This window comes from Dermacentor andersoni, chromosome 4, assembly GCF_023375885.2.
Source record: "Dermacentor andersoni chromosome 4, qqDerAnde1_hic_scaffold, whole genome shotgun sequence".
Lineage (NCBI taxonomy): Eukaryota > Metazoa > Arthropoda > Arachnida > Ixodida > Ixodidae > Dermacentor > Dermacentor andersoni.
Window position 1 is genome coordinate 72,088,929 of NC_092817.1, and position 25,034 is coordinate 72,113,962.

At 46.4% G+C, this 25,034-nt stretch overlaps 1 protein-coding gene across 1 annotated transcript in view; it reads left to right on the plus strand.

Annotated features, from left to right (window-relative positions):
• The first annotated feature begins 7,506 nt into the window (after positions 1 to 7,506).
• The window catches only part of LOC126536292 (uncharacterized), a 64,689-nt gene continuing 47,161 nt past the window's right edge, over positions 7,507 to 25,034 (plus strand). The window contains exons 1-2 of the mRNA XM_050183194.3: positions 7,507 to 10,053; positions 15,446 to 15,814. Of these exons, the coding sequence (XP_050039151.2) occupies positions 8,440 to 10,053; positions 15,446 to 15,814 (1,983 nt within the window). The 5' untranslated portion in view covers positions 7,507 to 8,439. The remainder of the gene's footprint in view (positions 10,054 to 15,445; positions 15,815 to 25,034) is intronic.

The following is a 25,034-nucleotide window of genomic DNA, read 5'->3' on the forward strand; positions in this document are numbered from 1 at the left end:
TCTTTGTAGATTGCTGACAGCTTTGGACAGCGCACAAATGCCGACGATCGCATCCCCCTTACGTTCCACAAGGAGGCATGCAGGAACACAACACTACAGTTGTTTGACCGGAAACGAGCTCACTAGATCGGCGAAAGATCGGCGAGATCACTAGATCGCTTCGCAAAAAACATACTCACCAAAGAGCATTTCCAACACGAGGAGATCCCAAGACTTTGCTTTCGTTCGCGTCGAAAGCACTGCTCGCACCAGCATCGTTTGCTTCTTCGAGAGGCCGGCTCTTCGCAATCGGCTCGTACATGTAGGGAGTAACGCCGAACTCCTCAGAAAAACGCAGCCTCTCTAAATTTTCCATTATCGTCTCAGAAAAACAGCACCAAACTACTTGGCACCGCGCTTCATTTGTAGCGGCAGCGGTCGGTTACTAGTGTTGACGTCACGAGGCGCCCGACCAATCACAGGCGGAAACGAGACGCGCGAGCTGGGCGTGTCCGCTGCTGCACTTTTCGTCGAAATAAAATATATTTGCGCTTTCTTTGGCTCAATTTCGATACGATATTCGAATTCTGAGGGTTGAAAACCATTATGTACAGATGTTCACTCATTTTTTCTGGAAAACCTTTCAGCTTCCCTTTAAGGTAACTACTATTCGCTGTGCACCATTTAGAATTGACAACATAGTCCAATCGAATACGAGTTTGGCGCATCGTAAGGGGGATCTTGCACACTTGCGGATCGTCTGCTAGACGGTCAGAAGGTAGCGCCACCGTGCGGAAGACGCGCTTGAGCGACTCCGTTGACTCCTACGTGGGAAGCTTTAGCTCGGGGCCAACTCCGATGTCACCTATCCAAATGCATGTGAAACGCAGAAATGCTCTGATGAAAAAACCTCCGAAACGAAGCCTTGTTGCACTTGATATAGAAAGTATGTTCTAGTGACAGTAGCAACTCGAAGTTTGATTTAGGGAAGGAATTGCATTTACAAAAATTGCCCGATGTCGGTGTTTCAGAAAAAAAATAGAAGCATAAAGTTTATAAATCCGTAACTACGCACTAGAAACAGAAACTGCGGTTCAGTAAGCTGCATTCGTTAGAGCATCTAAGGCGGACACGCTTGAAACAATAACTTACAGCTTACATGAATTTGTTACAATGTTTACAGGGGTTTCGAAAAGGCCCTATTCACGATTGAGTTAGGTATGTATTTCATAGTGGTGTAAAATACATAAAGTTTGCCCGCTTTAGATTTACATGAGGTGCAGTATACAGAAATGTGGTATCGTTTTTAATTGCTATATTTATGGTATCTAAGTCGGCAAGTTGCAATTTTGATACTTTCGTCGCTTGAATTATTCCGGTTTTCAACAAACTTCATTAAAAAATTGACGGTTCAAATAAAAAATCTGCTTCCTACAGCCCCAAGATTTCAAGTGTGCAACAAACCTCATCAGATTCTATGCCGACAAATTGCCCAATCAGTGGACCAGCAATATCTGACGGATATTGACCTTAAATCAACGCTAGCAGAAAGGAACTATCCCCAAGTTGCTCTCGATAGAGCTTATGATGCCGCGTCAAGATTGGAGAGACAGTCGGAATTGGCGAAGAGACAGCCCACATTAGAATCTGACAGACCGCCGGCCTTTATAACAATATATTCTAATGCACTCCATGGAAACATAAACAACATCCTAAGAAAATACCACCCAATATTATCAAGTAACAAGCGTCTGCGAAAAGCGTTCCCGGATGTACCCAGGGTTACCTATCGCCGAAACAAGAACTTTAAAGACATTTTAGTGCACGCAAAGGTCAGCCAACAGCATTCACCCGTAATCAGAAGGGTCAGAATTGCGCTATCAGCCATAGACAATTTTTAAAAATTTGGCGCAGCTAAAGAGAAAAAAGAAAAAGCACCTGATATATGCAGCGCCACTTGTTCAGAACAGCTTACTGGGCAGCGACCGTCGCATATTCAGCTTGGAAGTCCCGTCGACGTCCTCTAGATATCCAGGAGTTCCACACCAAAATGAAAACGCCCAGTAGATTTCACAGCGACGGAGTCGGCAAGGCCCCGAAAACGCGTCATCACGGACATGATTGGAAGGAGGAATCAGCGTGCGAAATATGTTCTGCGAACGTGTACCAAGAAACGGCCTGTCAAGCGGTTGTGTGTCGGCGTCACAGACAACGCTTTTTCTAAATCCACATAAACGTTTAGGTTATGAGCTACAAGGAAAGTTCCAAGCCATCGCCCTTTGACCTGTTTTCGCTGACGCATATGAATAGACGGTCACACAGAGGTTCGGCCTTTTAGTTTTCTAGAAAAATAAACATGTTTTCTGAAATGTTCAAATTGTAACGCAAAGCTGTAAAAATCGCCTGCCCGAAAACTAATCTCAAACTGCCGGAAAAGAAACTATGAGGTTCTATAGCGTTCCCAAATCATGCATACAACGTTCTTAATTCCAATATGTTTTATTCCGATAGCAATTATATGGACATCTACAAGCGCATTTTTGCCGTCGGCGTTGCCGTGAGGCCCCGCATATATTTAGGTGTATGTATGCTACATGCTCACCCTTGCAGTATAATATGCTGGTTGTTTTGCTAGACTATTCCGTCACTAAAGTTGCTCTTACCACGTCTTACGTTCTTGCCTAAATTATTCCTCAAGCTTTTGAGAATGGCAGCCCACACACAAATGTCATGAGATAACATTTACTGCGCAGGAATCTTATCTCAAATCTCCGCAGACTGCTAAATATTAAAATTTCAAAACAATATCAGCGTTCAAACCTGAATGTGATGAAATTTCACTGGCGCGCCTCCTTACGCGTGCAGTTTACGGGCGCCTGTGCGATGGCATTACAGACACTACACGGCGTGTTAAAACACTTAAGTGTGCAAGGAATTTTGGTACACCCGCGTATGTCGCTTCCGCGTTGGTCGGACGCGAGTATAATTAAAACACCACCCGAAAAGTTCAAGCGGACGCTAGACCTTGCTATTGCATTCAAGGCTTCGCCCGAATGGCGAAACTTCTAATTTCTTTATAGCATTTACACTTAAACTTTTGATAAGTTGAATACCCAGCTGCGCCAGACGTAAGGCCTTGAAGGAGGGAACTACCCAGGGTACTTCCAACGGTCACGGGCACGCGTTCGTTCGCACGCGATGCATGCATCCTTGCACGCGGAAGACATATATTGTAAATATTATTAATATTCATATAATATTTAATATATATATATATATATATATATATATATATATATATATATATATATATATATATATATATTTCTTTATTTCCCATCAATACAGTGGTTGATGGAAGACGCGTCACTAAAGGCGAGAAACGCTCGATGAAGGTCTCACACCTATTACAGCAGGCAACAGCAGGGAACATCATGCATATTACACTTATATTAACAAAGAACTTATTCCGGACAGAAACAATTACTGGAATACACTTCGAGGCGTTTTACTCAGCGTCGTACGTGTAATAGCTGCAGATATAATGCGTAGCATTCGGTCTATGCCCGCTGTAAACATTCCGATGCATTCCGATGCAAATTACTGTCCACTACACAGCAACATGCACAGTAAACGAACGGATTCAAAAACTGTACCGCCTGAAACAATCATAGGCAACAACAAGCCAAATAACGTGCCACGGATACCCAGTGAATGTCATATATTCGAGCGCTGCGTCCAATGGGCGTCCTCTGGATGTTTAAAAGTAAAAAAGTACAGATTTTCACGTCCGATATATATCCGAATGTCCGAGAGTGACGTCTGCAGGACGTTCAGCAGGATGCCTTGTTTTTTCGCACGGGACAATCTTGTGTACTTTAGTAGTATGCCATTCAGATTTGTGGAGATGCCCATCGGGCGTCTGGATGTCCGTAGTCGGACGTCTCACGAACGTTTCTCGGAAATACGCCTGATTGGGGACTGAGGAAAACGATTTCTCCTTTCCCTTGTATTTAGGTAGGAGCCCTCGAGCTAAAGCTTCCTCTTCATTCCACACATGTTGCTCGTGGGCGTGTGCACAAAGGCTCGCTAACAGCGTTAGTTGTAAAAGACGAAAACGTCTTATTTGTTTCACAGTTTCCGTTTCGATCGTGTATACGCTTTGGTTTTGTCGTCACAGTTTTATACTCATGTATTCTCAAGACACTGCGAGATGTTAAAGTGCTGATTAAATATGTAAAATGTTTGTGTGGTTTAATCATGAACTCGTAACAAATTTAAATGGTTTCAGATATTTTTGCGTACAAGGCATGAACAGCAAGCACAGTAGCGGCTTCTTATTAATTATTGCAGTGATGTGTTTAAGAAAGAGTGCCCCGGATGGCTTTGTAACGTCTTCAGTTTCTCAAAACCCGTCCTACTGAACAAGGCGTGGGAAAGCTCCGCAATACTCGCGTATTTGTAACCAAAAGCGGCAAACGGCAATCGTCGACATTGTCACGCTGTGCTCCCTCCTCCCATGAGTTTTCTTAACTTGATCACGGCCTAGCTCGAGTGTGAACGGCGCTTTCTATCTGTCCAGTTTCAGCGTGGCAGCTAAGTTCTTCTCACATGCAAAATCAAAACTGCGCATGATTTTCTCGGCCTGTATTGAGGACATACATCTCTCCCTCATTGTCCTCTTTTTTTTCTTTTTTGCGGAAGTTGTCACGGGGAAACCGGCCAGCTCGGGCACGCGGGTGAACATACCATTTCTTAGCTCCTGACGAAGTTATCGTGCGTGCCAGGAAAATATGCAAAACAAGTGACGCAGGATGTATCGAGTATCCTCATATGATCTGCAATGTAATCGGAGCTTTGCGTCTGGACCGACGAGACGCTTGCCTTTGCATATCCCAGACACGGGATATCCAACGTGCAATCTGTTTTTCACGCTGCGAACGCTGCAAAGTGGGGAAAAAAAAGAAACGAAGGCATTAGGTTTTCACATTGCCTGCATTAGGTTTCACACTTAGTTCCTGGTCTGGGAGAACCGAGCAAACAAAATTATCACTTCAGCATTGAAATTCAGTTGAACTTGAACAACACCACGAACTGAAACGAAACCTCATTTCACCCGTGAGCACCATGGCTGCTTAGATGTGCAGCAACTTTATGCAGAGAGAGGCCATGCAGTCCGTCCCCTTACAGACATTCGGGAGCGTTCCGAAATGGGGATGTCGTTTACCGCTGTGTCCTGGCTCCAATAGGGGCCGCCTGGCTCTACCATATAAAACGTTACAACTTACACTTATCCAGGCGCAGGAAATACATCTTCGGAGGCTTCGGACTGGAGTTGCCCTTAGACCATCCGTTAACGATTCACAAGAAGTCAACCAACGAACGTGATCCAAGTGGTCGGCTACTGTGCCAACGTCTGGACAAATACTTTGGCTGTGCCCTGGAACTCGGGTGATCACAATTTGGATTTTAAGAAAGCGGGACTGAAGCCAGGTATACTTGGAAACTACACACACTGGGAGCCGGACAATAAGTTTGCAGATACATTGCTACAGTTCCTGCTCTATGCAGACCTACAAGCACTTATACGCGTATTAATTTAGTTTATTTCTCACATAGCCTTGCGGCACATCCTCTCCCCCCAAAAAAGAAAAAAAAAAGTCTTCGGAGTACTATGGCCCACATGAAGAGGTTGCACGACTTTGTAGCGTTTCCATAGACCACACAAGTTATTCCAATCTGACCGACCATCCTGACGGAACTTTGCCTAGCTCTTGTAAACACGGAAGAAACAGCCCGAAAAGCGCAGATTACTTATGCTATTCACCGTAATCATGCACAGGGCTTCTCATTAAAGGAGACACACTCAATTCGATAAAAGAATTACGGGGTTTTACGTGCGAAAGCAACGATATGATTTTGAGGCACGTCGTAGTGGGGGACTCCGGAATAATTAGGACCACTAGGTGTTCTTTAACGTGCGCCTAAATCTAGGTGCACGGGTGCTTTCGCATTTCGCCCTCATCTAAATGTGGCCACCGTGGCCGGGATTCGATCCCGCAACCTTGTGCTTAGCCGCCCAAAACCATAGCCAGTCAGCAACCACGTAGAGTTCGCAATCGTATGTTCAATGAACTGGTTCAGGTCTGTGCATTTAACTTCGTAACGTTTCTCATATGACGCTTAACCGTATTACTAGGCGTTCTTGATTTACTTTGTGTTTTCCTATCGTTTTACTTTGTTTGTTTCGTGCTTATTTTCAACAAATTATCAAGTTCTCGCTTGGCCGCTAGATGCGCCGACAGAATTCGAAGTTCGTGTTCCATCAAATTGCACGCGCGTCAGGAATAGTGTATACATTCTCGAATATACGGGAGCACCAGAGATCAGGGTATCGAACCGAACCGGAGATGAACCGAACAACAGAGCTGAATTGTTATTTTGAGCCGTATCGGAACGGAACCAAACGAATATGTTTTCCGCCATCTCGGAACCGAGCCAGAACCGGAAGTTTTAATGCGTTAGCATTCCTTGGGTACTTCACGCACTTTCTTTGGGTTCCGTGTGTGTATGTATGTATATGTAACCGTTTTCTCTCCCACCTGGGCCACTGGATTGTCGAATGGTTATCATCGGGCTGCTGTGATGAAGGAACAGGGTTTGAAACCAACCATCGGACCAACTTGCGTGGCTGAGTATGTGGGAATATGTACACATGTGCCGCTTTTCAACGAACCACTTCCACGCCGACATGTCTCCCTTTAGATGCCGAACTGGGTAGGTAACGCTGTTCAATGAAATTATTTGATGCCGACTTGGAGCACTGGGTATGAGCCACTCCGTCAGTTCTTGTATTCAATGAAGCTCCCAGTGATTAATCTGGAATCTAGGATGAGACATCTATAAGCAGAAGACGAACTTGACACGTGAGATTCGATTCCATGATTGACAGCTGTACTTTGATTTGAGTGTTTCGGGCGTGGGAAGTCCGCGCAATAAGGAGTTAGATTCTTAACTCATATGTTGGGTCAGTGGCATGCTTTTGGCCGTTACTGCAGCGTGGCAGCATTATCTAGGGCCCACATTCACAAAAATATTTTTATCCTAGAATTGTTCATAAGAGCAATCGCCAGCCAATCGTGATGTTCGACATATACAGCTTGTCCCACATAACTTGAGCCAAAGCTTTAAAGATGAAAGGCACTCCGGACGCGAGTTGAACTGAATGCATAATGTTGGCACTGGCCTAGAGTTACTCAGGCTATCTTTTATTTTCCCCTTAATTAACGGATTAGTTATTTTTAATTAATCAATTTTTTAAGTATTGGCTGCCGACCCGAAGTGTGATATGCAAAGTTCTAGAGCAACTTCAGAAAACTCTCAATAAATTGTTTCCAATACGATATATCTCACGTGGTCCTTTTTTACCGCGTTCCAAAGAAAGCCCGCGAAATATGAAAAAATACCATGTGACGGGGTGCTTGCGCACTGTTATTGTGTTGCTCTCAAGCGTGCGATGGATGAAAAAGGTCGGCTGCAGCGAGACTGGCCCGCGACAGGGCTTTATGCCTTGTGTAGGTATCTGGGCATGTGGCCCTTATCGCATGACAGTGCAAATGCATGCTGCTTTCGATGGGCACTTGTCTTCGTCTTGACGCACACTCTCACTTGGATTTCAATCATACAAACGTTTACTGTGGGCATGAAATGAGCGTTTTAAAACTAGGGAAATACAAAGATACAGTAGCAGAAATTGCCGCCCCTTCCCACCCGGAAGGTGTTTTTTTTTTTTTTTTTCTAAGGCAGGAAGTGTAAGGAGCGATACACCAGAAACCCGTGCGTCGAAAGGTGGGGTTGAGGTCTACCTCCCTCGGACGCTTCCTCTGGTATGCCACTGTTGAGGCAACCGTAGATTACGTCAACATTTTATCGCCGTTGATGCGTGAAGCTGTGGGAGTCAGCGGCTGGGTGCCGTCGCACCGATTGCATGAAGCGGCGCCGCGCCACGCTGTGGCCACGGCCAACCGAGGACGCAGGAGACAAGCGGGGAGTGCCTGCGCCGGCGTGCGCCAGCGTTTAGAGGGCGCTCCGTGCGCTGTAGTGCGTGCTTCCCGCCATTCAGCAAGGCAGCAGGACGGACGACCGGGAACTGACGCGGCACTGGGGCTGCCACCGCAGCGGCATGTCTCGAATCCAAAAATACCTCGCCGCCTCGGTCGGTCCTAGCGCTGGTATTTATGGATCCCTTCTGCGAAGGCTTACTGCGCGCACAGAGCCCCGGGCTGCGTCGCTTTTCTTCCCGTGCTGCATGCACGCAAAATGCGGCTGGCCTTCTCTTAGCCGCAGTGGCGGCATGCTCCGGTCCTCGGCAATGGGCTCTGTCGCGGTGATGCAGCTTCGAGCACGTGATCATCGATCGTCGTCGGCCGTATTATGATGTGAACGTGACGCGGCGGAACAATGAGTGCCGGGGAGTGTCCCGGATTCGTGCCCCACTTCGCCAAGGCCTCTAGGTGCAAGCGCTGCTTCCGCGATGTCTCCGAGCATGGCAAGCCAACCGCAGCGGCCCCCGCAACTGCCGCCAAAACGACGACGAATGAACGTCAGCCGGGGAAGCTTCCCGGCCAGAGCCGCAGGGACAGCGGTCCAAGCCCCCAAAATACACGTGTTGCTGCCGGCTCGTCGCCTTCGCCGGCGAGCCCCGCGCCAGCAGCTGGACAGCCGAAGGCCGCCAAGCCGCCCACAGCGGCCGCCGCTGCGAACGCCGCTTCAGAAGAAGAGGCCAAGGCTGTCCTGAGGCGTAGACGGACCGCGGAAGACAGTGAGGAGGCCGAAGAAGAAGTCACCAGCGTCAAACTCAGGAGGCGCCGTCCGCTCTCCGCCGAGATCGGCGACGAGACGGCAACGAACGGCCGCTCTCGGAACTCCGCCGATTCGTCGCGGCTGCAAGTGAACAAAAGTGACTCGGAGTCTCAGAGCAGTGATACCGAAACGCAGCAGCAGCAACAGAAGCGACGCCCGTCTTCGTACGGCGCGAAGGAACGCAGGCGAAGCCAGCGCATCAAGATCGTGGAGGCGCAAGAAGTGGAGAAGGGCCCGTCTCCCTCGTTGCCCTCGGACTCCGAAACGGTCGCGTCGCCGTCGGCGGACGTGGAGTTCATCCTGAAGGTGAAGACCACCGCCAGTCAGCAAAAGGAGGAACGCGATGATGACGACGATGACGGGAGTTTGGCGCTTACGGAGACGACCGAAACCACAGACACCACGCTGGCATACTACGATAGCTACGAGGACATGGAGAACACCGTGGCCAAACTCAAAAGCCAGCTCGCGGCGGCCGAGGACAAGGTCCAGAGGCTCGAGAAGGAGAAGCTCGAGATGCAGAAGAGGCGGTCGGAGGTGACCGATACTGACAAGAAGACGCTCGAGAAGACGGCCTCCGAGATACTGAAGCAGAGGTCTAAGATCAATGAGCTCGAGGCCATTAACGAAGAACTCAGAGACGACAACAAGTGTCTCAAGCTGGAGGTGAAGGAACTCCAGCAGGAAATAGACAAGCGGGACTTGGAGGAAAACGTCAAGAAGGAAGCGGAAGCGTTAAAAGTGAAACTTCAGCAGGCCGAGACGTTGTGCGAAGAGCTGATGGAAGAGAACGAAGAGATCAAAAAGGAGGTGCAGGACCTCGAAGAGCAGCTAGAAGAACTGCAGGATTCGTACCGCGAAGACCAGCAGAGCGAGTACCATGACCTGAAGAAGGAACTCGAATCGACGTCGAAAAACTGCCGCGTGTTGCAGTTCAAGCTGCGCAAGGCAGAGAGGCGCTGCGAACAGTTGGAACTCGAGAGGGGACAACTGGACGACAAGCTTTCGGAGCTCCAGAAGACGGCGCAAATCGAAGTCGACAAGACGAGGATGAAAGTGCTCGAAGACGAGCTCCACGTTGCGAACGAGCTCTCTGTTAAGCTTGCCACAGAGCTGGAAGTGTTCAAGGATGCGAAAACCAAGCTCGAGATGGACAATGCCGCTCTCAAGAAACAAATGAGCAGCGGGGCCAAAGGTGTTACTGTGAGCCAAGTAAGTGCTTAACTATATAAAGCGTTCCCTCACAATGCAATATTCCTTCCGTTGTCAGCAGACGTGGATGGCGCAGTCACATTCTCTTGGACAATAACCTGGGCGCGCTTTTTTGCCGGCGAACACATGCTGGCACTTGAAACCTTGCCAAAGCATCTGCGTCTGGCATTAAAACAGAACAGCGGGGGTCCTCTGGGAGAGCTTGATGAATAGGTGGTGCTTTAAGCCTAGCAGGTGCGCTGTAGACACAGTCGCTTAAAAAACAACAATAATAATAACATTGAACGTCCACATATTACAGCAATACGCGTGTCTTATAAACAAAAGGCGCTTGAGGCTAACGAGTTGGCACAGCATAAAACCAGATGGTAGAAGCAGCAGTCTTGCGAAAGACGGTTCCGTGGCACATGCGATTTCTTATTTGTTTAAGGAGCGTAATTTTGTGGAAACCAACGAAGACAAAGCTTTATACCACAGGCAGTTTTAAACTCCGGAACAAAGCCAGCGTTGCCGAACGGCGTTGTCTGCTACCACACTTAAGAACTATGGCGCTGTGGCTTCTCGTGTGGAGTGTCTTGAACCAACGCAGCAGATAAAACATGGTGAAATGTCGACAAAAATGTTGTAGTTGTGTCAGATCTTCGTAGTGCTCAAATAACATGTCTAAAGATACGAGCAAGTTCAATGAAGTCATTTGAAAACGGTAAGGCTAAGGCCCGACGATTCTGCACATGCAAATTCAGTTAGCAAAATTTGTGAACTCTTGGTGTGGACAATGTTCGTTTTCACTTTGTGTCTCCTACGAAAAGTGGCAAGGAATATTAGGGGACACGCCTTGACGATGTCTGTTGCCAAGAACGAATTTGTTCTGCGCAGTGTTCTGAACGAAAAAGATAACCTAAAGGGATAACCTAAAGGGTTAGACTTTGTGTAGACTTCATTCTTGAAGCGATATTGCAATAGCAAATAACGAGCTGTTCCATTACGGAAGTCATCAAGGTAGATGTGCTCTTGAAGGTGTTGTAATAGCCAAAATAGCAGATTATTAGAAAGTAACATGGCGCCAGTTTCTTAGTGCGGGTCCAGCGAAGCGCTTATGCCTCCAGGAAACGGAAGCTGCCCATGGATTTGTTTACTTTAAGTTTTTCCGGTTCTGAAAGTCAGTGTGACTTTTATGCCAACCTTATTGAATTCACTTTGTCATGACACGTTCATCATGCGAATAATTAATGTAATTAAACACCTGAAAGCTTCCATGCAACTGTTCTGCTGACAAACTTTAAGCTATAATTGAATAGAATGTTTAAAAAAAAGCACAGACAGGTTGAGTGTTTCTCTCTAAATGTAATCTGTATACGTATGGCGACACACACAGGTTAAAGTGCGGTTTATTGATTATTTCGTGTTAAAATAAATGTCAGTGAGCGCAAAACCCAACTTTACTCCTCGAGAGGTACTTTGAGAAGAAAGTTTGAAACAGAAATCATCCCTAGAGAACCATACTATATGTCCAATGTTCTTTCTGAGAGGAGCTGCACCAAATTGTGAGAAAATACATACTGTGTAGTATACCTTTGATTCGACTGCACAGTGAGCGCTATTATACGGAGGAAGGAAAGATGTTATACTCTCGTTGCCTCATGCTTGATTCCTATGCACAGTGATTAAATATTGAACCGCTATAACGATCTCATTAGTCATCAATAATATAATAATTCAATAGTGTTGCTGACCCCATTTCCGGCGTTCTAATCCTTCAACTATTGTGTCTGAATCAGTATGCAACTAATTCGTCATTAAAGTAGCAGTTGTCGATTTTCCGTCAGGTGGGGCCATGCGCAGGTGCACCGGCAGAAAATGAAACAAAAATTACGCCACATATGAGTGTGCATGACCGGTGTGACATCATGGTTTCCATGATTCCGGGGCAAGACACAATACTATTTGCCTGCAATAATGAAAGGAAGGACAGAGTGACTGATACATAAAGACGGTTAATTGCTTCAATGAGATGGGAAATTGGGCGTGTCGGGGAAGATTCACGGTTGTTTCCAAGAGAGTCATCGCAGATTGAAACAAAAGAACGAAACAAAGTTGCTGGGCGAACGCTTGAAAGATGACAAACAAGTCGTCATTATATCCAACAAACCGTGATGGGCCGAAGACAGAAGTAAATAAACCACGTACGTGGAACAGATTACACGTGAATGTAACGCACATGAGCAATTACACAGAGCTGGAAAATGTCTTGCCGCGATGTGAAAAGAAAAAAAGAACAACCTGGACAACAAAAACATGTCCGTACCGTACACTGTTAGAAATTAGACTAAATTTGTAGCAAGTGTTCCGACGTATACGAGTGGTGCACGAATGTTCAATATTTTGAACGAAAAGTACATGTATTGCTCAAGGGCGCACAACCTACCAGCAGCAGGTTCTGGAATGCACGCATGCAGGTTCTTTTTGCCATCTGCCGGCGAAGCTGCTGCATTCGCAGCCACAACGCGCGGCACGCTGCCGTTAATTCTGGTTCGGTGTTAGCGATTCAGTTCTGCCCTCGTGACAGTAAAGGCCAGAATCGTCGCGCTCTTACTGCCTGCGAATACTTGTGTACAATAAGGCCTGCGTACCGAATGTGGACATTGGTACCACGAAGACACATTTGTTAAAATGAATCGTATGACCGGAAAGTTCGTCAACAGCTCAGCATCACGCCCATCTGGTTACCAGGCAGCGTCTCCAGTGGTGAGCTTTTCCGACGATCATTCATCTTAGCGTTGCACTGTTTAGGATAATATTGATTCTTGATGCCAACACTCAGCCCCACCGATCTGAGGCTGAACATTCCAAGCAACTAACAAGTTGCTGCGCGCTCATAGTGTTAGATACTGTATGTTGTAGGCGCCCTGCTATTGCTAGACGAGACTGCAGGAGCGGGAAAGCACCCGAGTGAAAGAGAGCTTCAAGGATACGCCATGTTAGCGCTTTGTTTCAAACTGCTCCTTGCAAAGAAATCCTTTCTCGCTTAGAGCCATAGTGGTACTCCTTTATAGTTTAATTTCACTCATTTTAGTGCGAGGCAAAGGACAAGCAGCCTGGTGTGTAACCGTCATGGCGAGAAAAAAAATATTCTCGCTCGTGCATAGGCATGTTCCGGATGCGCTGCATGACAGGGAAAAGGAAAGCTGCTGATCACGGATACAGCTGTAAGGGAGCTGGCAGCTGTTCGGCGCTTATAAGCAAAACAATTGCGCGCGTCTCCAATCCACGTGAAAAAAAGGCGTCACTTTCCCGATCTGCGGAAGCAATCCAAAAACCGAACCTACAGATGCACGCAACACATCACCTGCATGGAGGGATATTACAGCGTGCAATCAAAGTTATGTTCAAGAGGCTATTTAGGCATTGCGCCGAACATAAGTGTTTCACTAGACATAAAATAACGTTACATGCCCATAAGTAAAGTTGCGCATTCGTTGCTTGAAAACAATTTCGATGTTCACTCTGATATTTCTATACAATTTTGTTGCCGAGAGAATGAACGCGCAAGTGCTGAACGTTTAGTCGGTCAGCGTCTTTTGGCGTCGAGAATGGCTGCTCGCAGAAGGCGCACGTGGCTGATGACGCTGATCGATGATTTACATTTATTTTCTTAGGAGGTTTCTATCCCCTTAGATAGCTGATCAGCTTTTTTCATCACCACCTGTCAAGCTGTTCCCGGGAGGAGAAATCGCCCTTGCTGATGTACCCGCCTTTATTTACTTATTGATGCGAAAGCGTCAAATGGCGCATTGAACAAAAAAGCCGGCGTCAGTCTGCAGCCGCGAAACGGCACTTAAAGTCTCATTGGCTGCGACACTGCGTCACGAGCGTGCCTCGACAAATTCCCATTGGCTGCGACGCCACGGCATGAGTGCGCCTCGACGGATCAGAGTGGGTGAAACGGTCGACTTGCTGTGCGCTAACGCGCCAGGCGTTGCGTGAGGGCTCGCTTTCGAAAGCCTGTGTTATCCCTGCGTTTCTTGTCCGCGCAAGCTCTCACCTGCGTTTTAACCGCGCCTGGGTGAGGTAAATTCAAAACGCACCAAGCGTCGCAGCGGGCTCGCTTATTCGCGAGGAGTTCATAACTCCAAGGACCCCTCAGCGGCGTTCAATTGGACATTTGCATTTCGCATTCACAACTAATAAGAAATGCTTGTATGTCCTCGGTTTTGTTTGTTTATTTATTTATTTCTCTTTGCTGCGCTCTTGGTGATGAGCCACTGTAACTGTCTGAGTAGCAACTGCGCGCATATTAATAGCGAAAAAAAAAGAGTGAGTGTACAAGCACCGACTGTTCCTCAAAACATTGGCCCAAACATGCTTATTGGCCATATTTTTTTTTTTTTTGGTCAAAGCTATAGTAAACGTTTAAAGCTGCTCTCGAGAGAAAGAGTGGGAACAGTACCAGCGGAAAAAATAAACTCGGATTGTCTTCTACATACCTGCGCGCACGCGTCACGATGTGGCAAAAGTTTCAAAGACCATTTAATTGTCTAACTAGTGGTGCTATGAACGAGAGAACAAGAGTTTGTCTTGTATATACATTTTGTGCTAATTATGGTGCCAAACTAATGCACTAGACAACACACAACGTGTCTGTGCAGCTGCTTTACTATCTGCAATCTCTTCCTGCACTCGCAGCGTCATCGACCTTGCCGAGTTACATCCCCCGTTGATTGAACAGCCCCTAAAGTAGGCATCTTCCATTCTGAGATAATCGTTTTGTGCGAAATAAGGCGCAGATGGACATCTGTTCGCGTAACATAAATTCTTGCAGTGTAACTTTCACGGTGGTGTCGCGTCAAAGGACGCCACCCTTTTGAGAGCCAGTTCACCTACAAAAGCGCGATCGTCTATTTAATGGTGGTACTGCTTGTAAAAAAAGTATCGTGACATGGCACCATACCGTCTAAACAGCTCCTGTAACACATAAATACGTTTTTCTCCATTGTTCCAGCGCTTCCGTCGCCTTTCCTTGCACGGTTTTAGTCTCCAGGTGAAGCCAGCATAGGCGTCGTGTAAAGCGGTTGGCGCAAGGACTATTTTAAGCCAATAAATGCGGCTTATTAAGACGACAAGATAGAGTAAAATATTTGAATAATGGCTCTAGCCCTGCTTCGGGAAGTGGTAAGAAGAAATGAGCGAAGTGCGGCTCACTGTGGAAACTTCACACGCGAAGCTCGATAGTGAGTTAAATGCCTGTTTGTCGTTAGCTCGTGGTCAGACTCAGTACTCAAACGATGTCACTCCCTGAGACCGGTACGTTTCCCCGAATCACTAGAGTCTCTTCGCACTCCCACGTGAGGACATGCTCCGGCCGTTTCTTAATCTATCCGCACGTTTCCTGCAGGCTTCGAAAAGCAAGGAGGCCGTGATGGGCAAGGACTACGAGACGATGTGCAAGGACCTGTACGACTCGATGGAGCGCGAGACCGACCTCCGGGAGCAGCTGCGGTTCGCCGAGGAGGAGAACAAGACGATACGGCGCAAGCTGAACAACATCGAGCAGGAGAACGAGACGCTGATGCTGCAGATCCGCAAGCTGAGCGGCAAGCGCGACAGCCTGCCGGACAACAGCGACAGCGACGAGGAGGTGTCGCTCGAGGAGTTGCGCATGCAGTTCGAGCTGCAGGAGCAGGAGACGAGTGTGATGCGACGCAAGGTCGAGGAGAAGGAGCAGCAGATCGAGGGTCTCGAAAAGGAGGTCAAGTACCTTCAGGTGCGTAGTTGAGAGTTAGTTGAAAGTATGGCCATATACTAGGTGCTAGGTGACCCACGATAAACCGAACCCAAAGCACTGTGTAGCTGTGTCGGGGGTGATGATCAGTGGACTCATTTTCTTCAGAGACACAGTGAACTCAGCGCGGTATACATTGCCGAAATCTTCCAGCCCTTCGTAGAGCAACTGAAGCTTGACGAACGATGCTTTGCCTATTAGTATCGCCTTGCAGTGTATGTGTCCTTCACTTGCTTTGGGTTTAGTTTATCTTAGGCCACCCTAAGAGTGAGAATAGAGTGGTGGGAGGTAGGTCCTTTCCCACCTGGGACATTGAGCACCTAGTCTGTAGCTTTCGGTTCAGAATTGTGCTCAGCCCGAGCAAGGAAAAGGTTATAGGTTTGGGCAGTGTCAATCACTAGGCTAGGCAAGATGCAGGGTTGGATGAATTGTATTCGCTGTATTTGTACAGAATTCTTCAGGCATCAGGTAATTCAGTAGCGCGCAGGCGAACGAAGAGAGTGTTCATAGCGGAATGAAGGTTATGTTAGTGTGTGCGTGTATTGAGTTTTGAGGGGGGGGGGGGGGGGGGTTCGGCGTAGGCACGCCATAACAAAACTTAACTTACACAGCAGTGGACGAAAGAGTGTTTGTGAAAGCTTTGGCAAACGATGATGCCGGATTGGGCACGTGGATACTTGTGCCCCTTGGCACCGATCGCAACAACAGCTGCTTTACAAGATCTCAGACTGCGTTGACGCGCATATCACCTAGCTCATTCGACTTCACCGATCAAAGTGGCACCGCGGTCACGTCGCTGTTCTGCACTCTAAAAACTAGGAAGGGTATCGCAGGAGTGAAGCTGCCGGTTCACTCTTCAAAGCGTCGTTTTACTCTCGCAAAATGTCGAGGAGAGTGAAATGCATTGTTCACTCTGTCACCAAGGAGAGAGTGAAATGTGCTTTTCACTCTCCCCTTCAGAGAGAGAGAGTGAAAAGACTCTTGCGACAATAGAAAAGAGAGACTCTTGCGGCAATAGAAAACAAAACGTAGCGTAATCTTCTGCTTCAACTGTAGGTGGCTGGCCCCTAACATGGCAATGTATCATTCATGCACGCTGAGCAAAGAACACATTGTTTTGCTTCTAAGAGAACAGGCCGCCGCAGTTCAAAGGAACGCGTAGCGAGCGCTCTACTTTTTCACTCGGAGTTGCTCCACCGCGCGCGCGCGCGCTCAAGATCGCGGAACAACACAGCACCGAAAGGTGATCCCTCCGCCGAGCAGCACAGCAGCAGCAAAGGCCAGCCAAGGGAGATCGTATGTCAGCCATCTCGCGTCGCCACGAAAACACGACAGTCATTCGTCATGCCTTGGATATAACAGCAAATCCTCCACGGTAAGTGAATTCTAACTTAGGTGCACATTGTCCGTATATGTCATGCTATCGCCAGGAAGTCGTCGCTGCGCTTAGCCGACGCGATTGACAAAGGCCTAGGCATACGCGCTGTGTCTCTCGATGTCAATCGAAAAAGCCAGTCGTCGCGATAACTGCATGTGATTTTATCACTTTGCCGTTGTCCGTAAGAGCTTTAAAGATCGCAAACGCTGCCTGAACTATGGTATGTTCAATAAGACGCCAGGCGAGAGGACGCTTAAAATGGTTCGCTCACCAGCCTGTGATTCCGAGCCTATGCGGAGCGTGATTAGCGTGCGTTTTGTGTGTTTGAATTTATTCAGTTTGGCAGTATACTGTGTACGGAACGCTGTTGAACTAAGGAATCACATAACAGAAGGAGTCATTTTGCTGGCAGCATGCTTTTTTTTATAAATAAACCGCGCGCTTGACGGTGTCTCGCGCAGGGGGAATCTGCGACCACTGAAGTTACGTGCAGCACCAGTGCTAGTTAGAAACTTTGCCGCAGGCATTCAGCTGCATGCTGCAAGAGGTCAGTTGGGCGCGTTATCTTGAACTTACTGAAAACGCATGAGGAATCCATGTTTTATGCTGAAAAAAGTATAAACCCCATATAAGCGATCTTGCGCGCGGCAGCTACAAGCGACGCGACGGAGATGGCTGTCGCGTTCGCTCGTCGCCTACAAGTCGTACTCCGTGCGAGCGACGATTTTGAGCGACGCCTCCCCGGTGTTGCCGGCATGAGGGCTGCAGTCACGCGTGACGCGTGCTTTAGTAATCTACGTTGATGTATTTTACTATAAAAAGTAGCATAAAATATTTCCGGAGGTCTTGCAGTACGTTCTTATCCTTGCACGTATAAAAATTGAATCATTTGCTCGTTCCGCGCGACAATCGGTAGTATTTGAGCGATGTATGTACACTGTCGTCCTTTATGAAAGGGAACACGCCAGCGCGTCGCATGCGCTCTGCGGTGGCTGCCTACAGCACCATCAACCGACAGCTTAAGAAAGCACGTGCGCTTTTGGCGTCATCTGTTGGCTAAATAAAATAACGAGTCATGGTCGGTGCACAAGCGCTGCTAGATTACGCTGCCTCTTCACTCGCGCAACGGGCGATGGCTGTAGCGCGTCGTCTGCCGCCAACAAATCGAGCGTGGTGCACAAGCACGGTCGTTATCTTGTTTGCCAAAAGATGACGCCAAAAGCGGACGTACTTTCGTTAGCCGTAGATTGATGGCACTGTAGGTAGCCGCCGCAGAGCGCAGGCCACGCGCTCGCGTGTTCCCTTTCATAAAGGACGACAGTGTACATCCAGTTCCGGCTTCGCGCTATTGGCTAGTCGCTCATAGCACTTCTGGGCGACGAGCGACGTTTTCTAGATTTCCAGAACCGAGCCATCTGTTCAAGCGACGGCCCGTTTTGTCGCTCGAAGCCGTCGCTCGTCGCCGTCGCGCACTAAATCGCTCTCACAGTGTTTATCCCTAAGACTGAACTGTTTTTGCTCATGTTGAAATGGTGTGATTATAGGTCTGGTTTTGTCTCCTGTTGCGGTTTTCGTGCACGGTGCCAAACTGAAAGGATGCTTATGTCTACGAACTCGGTGAATTGTCGAGCAGCTAGTTACGCATCGGCATCGAATATAACGGCTGCTGTGTGGAATTACAATTGCAGGGGCGCTTTGCATGCGCTTATTGTTTTGGACATGCCTGTGCATTTGCTAATATGAGTTGGCGTGTCAGAGTTATGTCATATGAACAGCTAAATCAGCCTTCCTCTGGGGGTTACAAGCGTAATTTTGCTATAGCATGGCAGATCAAGATGTGTTTATCGCTTGAATATTTTTAGTAGAGAAATAAAATATCAAAATAAAATGTTGCTTTAATTCCGTGTTACCACTCTGTCGTACGCAGAACAATAGGTTGGTGTAATAAACTAATAACTGCGGTTTAACTGCAACTTTTACATGCCTACAAGAATCTAAAATGCTAGATTTCAAACTGCAGCAGTAGTCGGGTCTGTCAAAAATGAACTCCACTGCGCACCTCATGCATGAAAATAAGTTCATGCCTTTTAGTAAGCTTAGATGCAGGCCGCAGTGAACTTGTTAGTATTGAAATGTGGGTAAGCTTGCCATAACAAGCCTTGTTGCCCTTTTTTTATAGGCACATCCATATATCCATTGAGCTGAAGGACAATGTTTTCATCCCTACTGAGCATCATGTTTGCAGCTATAATCCTCAAATTATGGCTTCAGCAGTGGCACAACCAGGGATGGTGCGGGGGGGGGGGGGGGGGGGGGGGGCACACTGTGCACGTGCTTAGGATGTGTCACAAGTGGTGTTTGCGATACACCAGACTCGTGACAGAACTATGACGTCTGAAAATGACCAATATTCTATTCATTAGCAGCAGTACTCTAACATTCATGAAAAACAAGGATGAACTGTGGTTTATTTGTTTTTTTGCTTAAATCTAAAAATTGAAGTTAGTTTAGCAGTTGACTGTTGCAGTCATTTGGATGTTTTGCATGCATTTCACTAGGAAGACTAAGAGCTAAGACTTTTTTATTGCCATGGCCTTGACTGTCTTGATGTTGTTTTGCACCATGCCCTTGTGTTGACTTTTGCATACGATATTTTTCAGGCACCCGCTTTATATAACGCAAGAAGGCAGCTGCAAGGACACGAGGATGTGAAAGAGCCAGTGCAGCGCGACTTCACGTAGTGCAGAGGAGCCAATGCCAAAAAATCAAAATACATTGGCATGTTATTTGGACAAGAAAACTAGTATGTGGGTATATTGGGTGTACCATTTGACCAAATGTCAACAAAATCAAGATACAGTATGTTACACGAAGATGAAAATTCTCACGTGCTCCAGGCAGTCATCTTAACATGGTATATTTATGTAATGTCTCTGATTGGAAAGTCAAATCAAGTATGCTCTCTGGAGACAAACACATAGCAGCAAGTGTCATTGAAAAGTTAAAAATGTGTTTTAAGAAAGCTGATTAGTTCTGAGAAGTGACTGCTTTTTGTCTTGCCTCTCAACAGATATATCCATGTGATAAAAAAATAGTGGTACAATGAAATTGCATATTTGCTTAGCGACATGATACATACTTGCAATGAGCACGGTGCCTGTGTTTACTATAAAAAGCAACAGCCCATGCTTGGTTAGGTTAGGCCCACTACAACATGCAGGCATGGGTGATTGGCGCTTTTTTTATTTGTGTCGTGAGGTTTATTGACGTGCGTATAGGTGCAGTGGCACGCAGTATGGCTAGTACAAAAAAAGGGGGGGGGGGGGGCAGATATATGTAGCTCACTGTACATGACACAGGGCAAAGGAAATCCGTGTTCAGCAACTATGTTAAATGCTATGTACGTAAATTTTACAACGCTACTCGTTCGAAGCGCGCACAGGTGCATATTGAAGAAAAGTTTCCAGGGTAGATAATTTAGTTCGTAATTTACACTAATTTTGCTTAACCACGAGACATAATAATTTGAATATACTGCACGGAAAAACCTAGAGCGAATTAAATTGTGTGTCAGCTTCGTGTGTATACATATAGTCTTTCCTATGCATTAGGTTTTTTGCGTAATGCATTAACAGTTGACAGCCTATCTTATGATGTGTACTCTGTTTACATTACAGTTGTTTATTAGTTTACTCGTTTGCTTTGCGACTGATGAAATGCCGGCATATATATATTTTCAACATTTGACATAACCCTGTATGTTTTGCTGGGACAACCCAGGACGTGCATTTCTCAGCACCCAGTCAACTGCTAAAAGTGACTCAAACACAGGCCACCAGTAAGTGGACATCAGTTGCAATTTCACATTATGCAGTTGGTGGCTGCCTTGTACGGAGGCTTTTTTTTAATGAGATGGTAATGTCGTTCTAACGTACACTTTGACCACAAAGGTGCGATCATGTCTCACAGAGGCATATATGGTTGCTATTCTCTGCCAGGGACGTGTTCTCGTGTTCGTGAAGCATTTGTGTTTGGCAGTATTGTCGCCCAATGAGTCGGATATAAACACTAACTCGCCACTGCCGGCAAGTAGTTGCGAGAAACGCATTATGACGCTGTGAAGTTATTTCATTAATTCGAAGGAAAGTTTTGCAGCAGGAAAAAAGGTTGCTATTCCAGGTAAACATGTCTTTTTCTCACAGGTTATTTAGCCAAACTGTGGGTGCATGAAATTCGTGACTTATGAATAGATTTTAATTTATTCTTTAGTGATGCTTCTAAAAGAGACTAGAAATAGTATGTGACTACCTCTGCAATCAGCAGACCATACATTTACAGTCATAAGTGGCAGTTCCATGCAGTCTCGCACTTTATATAACCTTTCCTTTCAGCAACATTGGAACTGGTGGCTGCGTTTTCAGAAGGAGAAGTGCACTTGGCACTGTATATGTATGTGTGAATTCGGTTTTCTTTGTATGTGTCGGCTCACTGACAAACAGTGCAAAAATCTGTTGTACCATGAGCCTGATGCCTTCTGCTGCTAGAAATGCGGCACTTCGTATCTTATAGTACTGCATGACATTTAAATCAAAGCTACCACATAAAATGATCAAGAAAACTAACCGCTGTTATAGCTGTTTTCCTCAAAGAACGCTTGTCCTTTATGGGCTGTGTTAATCTGAGCTCTCCACCGATGTTTCAGTAGTATTATCCCTTAGTGAGTGAGAGATTGGGGGCAAATAATCGTGTTAGTGTTTAAGTGGTGTCCTAATTATGTGCATTTGTTCCAACAAAGTTGTCTAGATTACTTTATTGTGTAGTGTAAAGCTTATGAAACCATCAGCAACTAGTGAGTTGCTAACACGCATATGGATTTGTCACTATACTGGTGGAACTCGGCTGTACCACTGCAGTGCTGCGGAAATTGCCTTCACCAGCGGCTTTGCAACAGCTGTTTCGCAGCATGTCGGTATGTGTTAATTTATAATTATGTTGGGATGGGCTAGTATTATGGACCACTGCTACTCTGTATTGTGACAGATCCATATGATAAGGGATGTTATGGGCACAGCGAAAACCTTTGAATTTTTTACTATGGTACATAAACAGGCTCTCCTTTTCGTCACTGGAGCAGGAGAGAAGGGCATGCAGGCACTCCTGAATGTACATTTATTTCAAAACATGAGAGACATACACACACACACACACACACACAATTAAACTAAAGGCAGGGACGTTCCATCTTTCATCTTGAATTGAATTGTGCAGCGCAAAAATACAACACAGACCACAGAGAAGCACACATGTTAACAGGTTTGATACACACGTTAGTTCAACAGATTTGATACTTCAAGTGTGCTATTTTACACAAGGAGGAAGGGAAAGGGGAGAAAATCTGAAAAAAAAGTGGAGTGGAAAAAAAGGAATCGTGCCAAAAAGCATGAGAAGCATCGCGCAGCCAGGATCACCAGCAGGACATCTAAAAAGCACTCTGATAAAATTACATACAGGACAACCTTACGTATAGTTTGTTTCAATCAACTCAGATCACATGCAGCCATTACTGCAATCAAGTTGTTTCCTTATGTCATATGAGGGAATGATGTGGGCCCAAAAAACTGTTTAGAGCTGAAGGATTATGTTCCATTCTAGCCTCATTGCCTGCTTTTTTATCATATTGTTATCAGCTGCTTATGTTAGGGACAAAAAGTAAGAGTACGAACTGTTTCCCGATTCGCCATTCCACACAACATGTCTTTGTGACTATATGTACATGCAGATGATCCATAGTTGAAAAATATTCAGTACAGTAGAATCTCATTACAAGATGCACTTGGTTGTAATGAGACATCTGAAAATGGTTTGGTTGGTTTTCCGATGTTTGCCACGTTAACAATACTGTATACAAGAGACACCTTTGTTACTAAGGATGACTTTTTAAGTATTCACTACTTCGAAGGGACACAACCCAGACACATTCACTTTGTGCACCTTGTGTGCTCCGAAGGGCGTAAAGATCACGCAATCCTTACACAAGTCAATCGCGCATGTCTCTTTTAGCATGAACCAGAAAAGGAGGGAAACGAGGACAGTGCAGGGCAGAAAGTGTCGGCAGTTGAAGCTGACGAGCGTCTAAGAGCACCTCAAAGGTACTGCGAGCAACAAGGCTTGCAAAGTGAAGTGTTCAAATTCCAGAAGTTGGGAAGGAAGCTAACACAATCTACAGTCACTAAAAAGCTGTGAATATCTTCTTTAAAGGGCCCCTAAACCACCGAGGTTGAAATTTAGTTGCGGTGTTGCAGTTCTACACAATAAGGCAATGAACAGGTAGCCACGAGAATTTTTCGAAACGGTGCAGTAATAGTGGAGCTACGTGTGTTTGATTATCGAAAAGTAGTCCCCACTCATTTTACTCTTTCATCTGGTACACGCCATATGGACAGTATCGTCTTTTCCTTGCCTAGTACACCTCCAAATGTTACGGGACAGGCCAACACCAACGAGCTCTGTTGCTGTTGCGCTGGCCCGTCGTCCTGCGAGGGGTGGCGCTAATACAACGGAACTGTATGGTGACTCGTGTTGAAGAGCCTCATAGGGAGACCCTTCTGTTGGCGTTTCTGTTCTTTGCCCCCATTGGCTGCCCACAATGGCATCGCGCGCAACACGACGAGGAAGAAGGAGTGTGTGTATTTGCTTGCAGGCCTTGCCGGCAGTCGTACACTTTCGTTCGACCAATCGACAGCACCGGAAACTGGTGACATCATCAGAGACAGCCTGGTGATGTCAGGACAAACTGGGGGGTGCAGGATAGATCCAGAGAGGCGCACGGGGTCATTTTCTTCATATTGTGGTGCTCCGGCAGTGCTACGCACTCTGGCATTTGGCTTCGTCGATCGTGACGGCATTCTGATTTCGATACGCGTGTTTACTTGAAATGTTCAAAAAATGACGAGAAGTGGTTTAGGGGCCCTTTAAGCCACCCTGAGCATTTATTCCTTCAGATATATCAAAACATACTTTAGTGATGATGCATAATAAAGTGATCTAGTCTGGCTCCTCAGTGTCTCGAAATTTTTGGTTTCGAGAGACATGTTTCCCGTGCCTCTTGAATATCTTCTGATGAGGCTTTACTGTAATATACACAAACAATTGTGTAACTCCTCCTGGAAGTATTATTCATTAAGCCCGGTCACTTATGTGCAAAGCTCGTGGTTAAGTCTTGATGTCCGTACTTTTTAGAGCTATGTTTATTAATTCATGCTGTTCTTATTGGTTCTTTGATGCAGGAGACAATGCCTACGAAATTATTGGCCCTGATCATGAGAGCCCTCAAGGGGCAAACAACATCTCTGTTGCAGAAGTGAGCCCGATACCACTTGGAAGTTACCATGACAGATGACACGGCAGCAATAGATACAGAGACTGCCATGTCTACTGCAGCTGCAACAGTGTACAAGGCAAGCAGCAGTGCGTCAGCATCAGCAGCAGTGTCAGAAGGAACCACACCAGGCCTGGTAGAGCAACATGTGTGCTATCACTGACTTTTTTTGTAGTGGATACAACTCATTTGCGCAACATACAAAAGCTTTTCACCACGACTGTGAGCCAGTGTTATTGTGCAGCAAGTGCAAGACTAAGTTAGGTGTTATAACACAGTACAAGCATCACTTTAATATATGCAAATGCAAACATTACAGTTGTTGCCTCCCCAGCCAGCCCACATAGTGACAACAATGTGGAACACATGGTGGGACACACCTCTCCCCCATTACAAGATAGTAGAGACTGTCAGTGTTGTTGCTAGATTGACTGGTCTTTGTAGGC